General features: G+C 41.5%; 1 protein-coding gene across 4 annotated transcripts in view; it reads left to right on the top strand.

The window, feature by feature from the left end:
• The window catches only part of LOC133440554 (uncharacterized), a 28,064-nt gene continuing 19,041 nt past the window's right edge, over nucleotides 1-9,023 (top strand). For all 4 annotated transcript variants that reach the window (XM_061717865.1, XM_061717864.1, XM_061717866.1 and 1 more), the window contains exons 1-3: nucleotides 1-39; nucleotides 4,476-4,568; nucleotides 8,662-8,760. In XM_061717865.1, coding sequence (XP_061573849.1) covers nucleotides 4,483-4,568; nucleotides 8,662-8,760 — 185 coding nt within the window. In that variant the 5' untranslated portion in view covers nucleotides 1-39; nucleotides 4,476-4,482. The remainder of the gene's footprint in view (nucleotides 40-4,475; nucleotides 4,569-8,661; nucleotides 8,761-9,023) is intronic.

Genomic DNA, 9,023 nt, shown 5'->3' with positions numbered 1-9,023 from the left:
TGATCGTCTCGCCTGAAGTTACCGAAGCTTCACCTGCAGGTAAGAGTTTATTTAGGGGTTTATTTCTTTACTGAGAGCTGATCCAGACCCAGAAACCCTGAGATCTGCAAACAGCTGCAAATGTTGTTGTTTATTAACCTTTATTGAAAATATGGAGCAGCTGACAGAAACCTGTCAGGTGCCAACCCGGGGAGTGGTAGTGGGAGGGTAGTCTAGTGGTAGTCGATCTGGAGGATCCAGGTTCAGGTCTGGAGGATCCAGGTTCAAGCCCTAGAACTGCAACCAAGATGAACCACCTTGGGCCCCTGAGCAAGGCATTAACCCAAATTCCTCCCCGTGTGTTTATTCTCTCAGATCTAAGTCGCTTTGGATAAAAGCGTCTGCTAAATGACTGACTGTTTGAGGGAGATTTGTATTTTTTGCTGTATTTCCATGTTTAATAATGTCAAAGCCTTCTACGGTAGATGGTTAATGTATTGTGACAGTATCTTGTTCTTTTTTTTCTCAGAGGTCTTTTTATTAATTAAAAGTCATGAATAAAACAATAACTTTACAGGAGCAAGATTTTTTTTTCCCTTATCAGCCGCCACCCAGACCACGACACACCTCGTTGCTCAAACATGGACAAATAAACACTAGATCATAAGACATAAACACAGCATTGTGAATATATAAAAATCAAGCATAGCAAAGTTACAGACAAACGAATGAATTAAAAAATAGATTTAAAAAATAAATAAATAAATACTACTGTTGTGGGTTTCTCAAAAAATGCCAAGAAGGGGCGTCACAATCTGTAAAATGTATTCTGAGATCCTCGGATAGTAGCTATATCTAATCTTCTCCAGATTTGTGCAGAATGAATGAATGAATGAATGAATGAATGAATGAATGAATGAATGAATCAAAGCTTTATTCCGAACATGGGAAAACATAAAATAACACTTAAGTCCAAATAGTCAAAACAACAACAAAATATAGATAAATAAACAAAACAATGTTACCATGTCTGAAAAGGAGTAGAAAGAAGCATATGCTTATTTAATCCTACAACCTTGTCCCTTCTCAGAAATTACAATCCTCAGTTGATTTCAGTATCATATTACATATTTACATTACATATGTACACATTTACAAACAGAAAATAAATAATGTGAGTAAACAAGTGAGTAAATGATCTGTGCAACAGCAGGTGATTGTCAAAGCCCTTCATCCTCCCTATTTCCTGTAAAACCATATTTTTGTACGGCTGTTTGAACCGGCTCATGTTTGGACGCTGCTTGAGCTCCGCACCCAAACTGTTCCACAACTTCACTCCACATATGGAAATAGTAAATGTTTTGATTGTTGTGCGGACACAAAGATGTTTTAAATTGTTCTCCCCTCTCAAATTATAATCCCCATCTCTGTTAAAATTTTTTTTTTGGATATTTCCAGGAAGCATGTTGTTTTTAGCTTTGTACATAGTTTGTGCTGTTTGAAAGTGAACCAGATCAGTAAATTGTAATGTTTTGGATTTTAAGAAGAGTGATTTTGTGTGATCCTTGTAACCGGCATTATGAATGATCCTTATGGCTCGTTTTTGCAGCATTGATAATGATTACATAACATTATTTCTCTAAGCCAGTGTGAGACAGAAGGAGGTGCAGACTCCTTCCATTTCAGTGTGATTCCTCGTCCAGCCAATAAGGAAGCAAAAGACAGAACTCTGAGTTTAGCTTTGGGCAAATCAAAGTCTATAGCAATTCCAAAAATTGCAATTAGAGGATTTGGCTCAATTTGGTGACAAATGGTCTCTGACATTATTTGGAAAACTGATGTCCAAAAGTTACCTAAAGAGGGACACGACCAATACATGTGATAGAGGGAAGCAGGTGCCCAAGTCGTTTTTATAACCGCCATTAAGGAGCAGTGAAATCTGGAAATAATGGTGTTTAGGTTAGATATGGTGCCTTTAGCTTCGGGGTTAACAGAGAGACAAATATTGAGAGGATTGACTTGAGGTTTGTGAGGGAATTGAGGTGTTACACCCTTTATGTAAATCCTGTGACAGTATCTTGTTTACAGATCTCAGGGAATGGTGGGTAGTTCCAGGATCATCAAACAGGATGTCTGTAACAAGGTGTCTCTATGTAAACAGTAAAGGTTGACAGACGTTTTGTGGAAAAACCTGCTAAACGTCTTCAACGGGTTATTTCCAACCAGGTGAATCTCCGTGCTAACACCTGAGTATCCAAGTTATCAAGAATCAGACTTGAGAGATGATCCAGACTCAGTAGATTTAATTAAACAGTTGCATGTAAACGGGTCAGAACCTCCATGAGGGTCTGGATGCAGGATGACATGGAACGGAGGAGCAGACTGATATTAAAGAGTAGAGGAGGATTCATCCTCGTAAAGAACACAGGTGTTCCCACCTGATCTCTGGCACCAGTCTTTCATCAAGTATGGGAAGCACTTTTTTCCCATAAAGAAAGTGTCATCATTCCCCAAACTAAGAACTCCCATCATTAACATAACAGTGCCTGCCCATTCTTTACCCAAGATAACTTCAACTTTCAGTATCTGACAGTTATTCAATATTACTGTGTGTTCTGACTGTGTACCGTATTTTCACGACCATATGGCGCACTGTGTGGAAAGGCGCACCCTCAGTTTTGTGTGTCATTTTTGGTTTTAAAACACACATACGGCGCACCGACCCAAAAGGCGCCGTCTACGGAGACGGAGCTGCACACACGCGCGCTGCAAAACACACACGCGCTGGAGAACACACACACACACAAGAGTGCTTATTTAAATAGAGCAGGAGGAAAACTTAGTTTGATATTTTATTTCACTTTTCACATCAATCAAACCCTTCAAAGGTTCATATTCTGTTTCTGCATTAAAGAATTTAAAAAAAACCACCGGGTTGCTGCACATAAACCTGTCTCAGCCACCCGATCATCTCCTCATCCATCCAGCCCTTTTCATTTCACTCTGGCTGGAAAAGTCTGTTTAGGCCACGTTTTTCTTTTAAAAATCACCATAGCCGGCAGTTTCTGTCCATCAGCGTGGCAGGCAAGCACGAGAGTAAATAAACTTTTCATACCCCGTTGTGCTGCGGATCCCGACCGCGCTGGACCGGGTCCCGGGTCCCGGTCCGCTCCCCCCGCGCTGGTCCCGCGTCCCGGCTCCCCGCGCTGGTCCCGCGTCACGGTCCCGGGTCCCGCGTCCCGGTCCCGGGTCCCGCGTCCCGGGTCCCGCGTCCCGGCTCCCCGCGCTGGTCCCGCGTCACGGTCCCGGGTCCCATTCCCGGTCCCGCGTCCCAGCTCCCCGTGCTGGTCCCGCGAACACACGCGCATGTCGGGGAGCCGGTACCGGGTTTGTAACCGACAGATATTGCTGAAAATTTCGGAGGGTGAAGCTGATCAGACCTGAGACGTACCCCAGAAATCTCTGCTCGTAAAGCGGCCAGGAACCAGGTCGATCGGACCGCTTTGGGAACCAGGAAGTCGGCTGCAGCAGCGCCCATCACCGACATGCAAAACACACGCGCGCTGCAGAACAAGTGTGCTTATTTAAAAATACAGCGGGAGCAAAACTTAGTTTGATTGTATTTTATTTCACTTTACACATCAAGCAAATCCTTAAATGTCTTCATCATCTGTTTCCGCATTAAACAGCTCAGTGGAGTCTCATTCACGTTGCAACTCACGGGGGCTTCACCCGCCCCCTTCTCCCTTTACCGTTCTCATGGTGGCCGGCCTTCCATTACCGTAATTCAGCTAATAGACACGGCGCACCGTTTCTTAAGGCGCCCGGCACATAAAAAAAATAAATAAAAAATAAAAATGTGCGCCTTATGGTCGCGAAAATACGGTAATAACTGTTTAAATGAATAAAAAGATAAAAACAGATTTGGATTTTTCAAGTTTATAACAGGATAAGAACTCTAAAATGACATGAACAAACAATTTCACATCAACAATTTGAACTTTGAACTATTTTACATATTTACAAAAAAGTGTGTCAGTCCTGGACTTTGTTTTTCCAGGCGTTTTTTATTTGGTGTGGTAGTCTCTGAAGGAGTTCCTCTCCAGCTGCAGACAGAGCCCAAATTGCATGCCTGTTGGAAACAGCTATGTCCAGAAAATGCTGGAACACGGTTCATGCCACCTTTTGGTTCTCCTGTGGGTTGAGTTGGTTCCCAACATCTGGTACGATGTGCCCCACCCCCCCCCCCCCCCCCCCGGCGGTGGGTTGCCTCCCTCCTACTTCTCCCCTCTGTGGGGTTGCTGGTGGCCTGGGTTCCGGGTTCTCCTGGTCGGCCTCTGGTCTCGCGGGTGGCGGGGTTGCTCCCCCCCCTCCCCCACTATAGATACACTTCAGGTGGAGCTTTGATGGATGGAAGGATGGATGGATGGAAGGATGGATGGATCGTGAGCTCAACATCATGGGCTTTAATTTTAATTTCTCCTGATACACTTCAGAGTCAAAATGGAGGATCGGAAAACTGAAGACGCGTCGACATCTTCAGCAACCAGCGAGGAGTCTGAAGAGAGTCACCGGCCTCCAGAAAGAACGTAAGATGACTAACACTGTTATTGGGGGTCAGATAGTTATATCTGTTACCAGCATGGTATTAACCATTAATATATATCTATAAAACAAAACAATGTATCCGGACCCCAGGAAGTCTTTGTTTACTATTTTTCGAATTGCACCTTTGGTCCAGGAGAAACGGTACTGAGAAACTCATCTCACAAATGTATGACGCGACGGAGAATCTTGTCTGTGATTGGACGGTCGTACTGCGGAAGTCCTGGAGATTACCGTAATGACTTCAGACGCTCAGGGGTTCCGCGTGCGCTCCTACTTCAGTTTTTACTACAAATGATGGATGTGGCTCAAATACAACTTCGGGTTTTCAAAATAACATTTCAAGTCGAAATAAACATACAAGATTTAAAAAAAAAAAATGAAAAAAATGTTTCAGGTAATGAATATGTGTATTTTTTCAAATGGTTAACTGAACACTAACTAGAGGTTTACTAACACTAACTAGAGGTTTATTAAACACTAACTAGAGGTTTACTAAACACTAACTAGAGGTTATCTAACACTAACTAGAGGTTTACTAACACTAACTAGAGGTTTACTAAACACTAACTAGAGGTTTACTAAACACTAACTAGAGGTTTACTAACACTAACTAGAGGTTTACTAACACTAACTAGAGGTTTACTAAACACTAACTAGAGGTTTACTAAACACTAACTAGAGGTTTACTAAATACTAACTAGAGGTTTACTAAACACTAACTAGAGGTTTACTAACACTAACTAGAGGTTTACTAAATACTAACTAGAGGTTTACTAACACTAACTAGAGGTTTATTAACACTAACTAGAGGTTAACACTAACTAGAGGTTTACTAACACTAACTAGAGGTTTACTAAACACTAACTAGAGGTTTACTAACACTAACTAGAGGTTAACACTAACTAGAGGTTTACTAACACTAACTAGAGGTTTACTAAACACTAACTAGAGGTTTACTAACGCTAACTAGAGGTTTACTAAACTAACTAGAGGTTTACTAACACTAACTAGAGGTTTACTAAACACTAACTAGAGGTTTACTAACACTAACTAGAGGTTTACTAAACACTAACTAGAGGTTTACTAAACACTAACTAGAGGTTTACTAACACTAACTAGAGGTTTACTAAACACTAACTAGAGGTTTATTAAACACTAACTAGAGGTTTACTAACACTAACTAGAGGTTTACTAACACTAACTAGAGGTTAACACTAACTAGAGGTTTACTAAACTAACTATAGGTTTATTAACACTAACTAGAGGTTTACTAACACTAACTAGAGGTTTATTAACACTAACTAGAGGTTTACTAAACACTAACTAGAGGTTTATTAACACTAACTAGAGGTTTATTAAACACTAACTAGTAGTTTACTAAACACTAACTAGAGGTTTACTAAAACTAACTAGAGGTTTACTAAACACTAACTAGAGGTTTACTAACACTAACTAGAGGTTTACTAAAACTAACTAGAGGTTTACTAAACACTAACTAGAGGTTTACTAACACTAACTAGAGGTTTACTAACACTAACTACAGGTTTACTAACACTAACTAGAGGTTTACTAAACACTAACTAGAGGTTTACTAATACTAACTAGAGGTTTATTAACACTAACTAGAGGTTTACTAACACTAACTAGAGGTTTACTAAACACTAACTAGAGGTTTATTAACACTAACTAGAGGTTTACTAAACACTAACTAGAGGTTTACTAAACACTAACTAGAGGTTTACTAAACACTAACTAGAGGTTTACTAACACTAACTAGAGGTTTACTAAACACTAACTAGAGGTTTACTAATACTAACTAGAGGTTTATTAACACTAACTAGAGGTTTACTAAACACTAACTAGAGGTTTACTAACACTAACTAGGGGCGTCCAACAATGTGTACATCGGGTCAACAATTATTCTAAATCAAGTGTAAAAGTGAGTGTGTGAGTGTGTGAGTGTGTGAGTGTGTGTGGTTGTATGTCTGTGTGCCCCTGTGGTAAACTGGTCACCTGTCCAGGGTCCTCATTTATAAAAGAGTGTGTAGGATTCATACTAAAATTGCACGTAAACCCAAAAGCCGAAAATGGAGGGCACAAAAAAAAAAATCTGGATTTATAAAACCGTGTGCATTCACACTTGCAATGTTTGCTATATAAATCATAGTCCAGCTGGAAGGTTGCACTCACCTCATGAATTCACCTCATATCCCGCCCTCTACATGCCCACATTATAATGACTTGGATTTATATACATCCTCACTGGTGGTGGTAGCTACATTGTAGCCACAGCCATGGGCGCAATTTCCACTGGGGACAGGGGGGACATGTCCCCCCCACTTTTCAAAATCGTGTTTTTGTCCCCCCCACTTTTTACAGTTTAAAAACTAACGGTAGGCTCAGCCTGTAATTGCGAATCATCAAGACACCCTGTGCGACGGCATCCCGCTCCCGCTCCCTCCTCCCCTCCCCGCTCCCCTCAGAGCTGCTCAAGGCTGGTTTATGGTTCTGCGTTACACCAACGCAGAGCATACGACGTAGGTTACGCGGTACGCGCACCGCACAGTACGCGTCGCCGCGTAACCTACGCCGTAACTCTACGGCGTAAGTTTTACGTCGATTTAACGCAGGACCATAAATCAGCCTTCACAGACAGACAGGCAGGACGCGGCGCAGGAATGAAGAGGAGCAGCTCAGTTTAAAATCCATTTTTGCAGCGGGACAAAAAAGCAGCAGCACTGCTGTGTTGCAGGTAGGCTGTGCAGAGATGAGTAGCCAAATATTACTCAACTTAATATGTTGTAAATGGTTAGGAGATTTTGGTTTGTTTATAAGGAAAGGAAGGAATGATCTATTTTCATATTTCATAGGAGAAATATGTGGAGACAGGCGCAAGTGAAGAAGTGCAGGCAGGAACCCAACCATGTTAGCCCAAAAGTGATTGTAGAACAGCATCTCAGCAGATTTCTAGAGAAGTGGTACTGTGAATTTCCTTGGCTCCATTATAAACAAGGAGTCAATGGAATTCTATGTTTTTTCTGTGGCCAAGCTTTTGAAAATGAAAAATCAAGCCTGGCCAAGAACTCTGTTTCTCCAGAGGCCTGTATATAAGCCTGTAATGCTTGTATACTGTCTTAAGGTAAGAGCTGATTTGTTATGTGGCATGTTAATGTTGTGTTGTGTCAAAAATAAAGGATGCCCAAAGAGAAAGAGGTCACAAGATTAAAGACTATTTTTTATCATTGTATAGCACTAAACAAAAATAATAATAAATACATATATCAGGAAAAAAAAGTTAAAAAGTGTCTAAAAAAGTAAATCCATATTAAAATTGTTTGATTGTTTGCATTCACACACACGTAGTCTTACAAAGCCAAATTGCACATCTACGCTACAGCTACATGCACAAATTTACCGTTCCTACTTGTGCCCCCCCCGCCTCTGAAACTAAAGTTTCGCCATTGGCCACAGCTGCCCTGGGGCAGACTGATGGAAGCGTGGCTGCCATATCGCGCCTAACGGCCCCTCCAACCACCACCAACATTCATACACATTCACACACATTCACACGGGGCAAGGTGGGTAAGGTGTCTTGCCCAAGGACACTACGACAGCAACTGGGACAGAGCGGGATTCGAACCGCCGACCTAGTTCTAGTCTCTACAGGTTCTAGTCTCTACAGGTTCTAGTTCTAGTCTCTACAGGTTCTAGTTCTAGTCTCTACAGGTTCTAGTTCTAGTCTCTACAGGTTCTAGTCTCTACAGGTTCTAGTTCTAGTCTCTACAGGTTCTATTTCTAGTCTCTACAGGTTCTAGTTCTAGTCTCTACAGGTTCTAGTTCTAGTCTCTACAGGTTCTAGTTCTAGTCTCTACAGGTTCTACTAAGGTGTTTATAGCCTTGATGTTGTAGTTACAGACTGTATGTTTCTGTATAACAGACTTCATGGTTGACCGTATCGTTTTTCTTCAGCACTTTGTTTGTTAGACGGTTCCAGAGAAATGGTATCAAACTGTAATTGTATTTAGTGCCATTCCAGTACAATCTTTAATCTGGATTCTAAACCATCAACTTTAGATCTAGTATGAGGAGCAGCCATGAGGGATCATCAACATCTTCATCAACCAGCGAGGAGTCTGCAGAGAGTCACCGGTCCATACCGCCTCCAAAAAGAGTGTAAGATGATTAACACTGTTGGATACCACATCAAATCCAGTATGTCGTTCAGTTTTTAGACGTAATAAAAGCCTTCAGGACCTGATCTGACCATGAACTTCATGCAACCTCAGAAGAATCAAACACATTACACCATCATGGTTTACAGAACCGAACCAGACACATGAAGAAGCTGTGAAATCTGACCTACGTGTTCTAGTTCTAGTCTCTACATGGGTTCTATCCAACTACATTGTCTAGTTCTAGTCTCTACAGGTTCTAGT

The sequence above is a fragment of the Cololabis saira genome, chromosome 3 (assembly GCF_033807715.1).
Source record: "Cololabis saira isolate AMF1-May2022 chromosome 3, fColSai1.1, whole genome shotgun sequence".
In the NCBI taxonomy this organism is placed as follows: Eukaryota; Metazoa; Chordata; class Actinopteri; order Beloniformes; family Belonidae; genus Cololabis; species Cololabis saira.
Note: the sequence above shows the minus strand (reverse complement) of the source record. Positions and strands in the feature narration are given on the sequence as shown.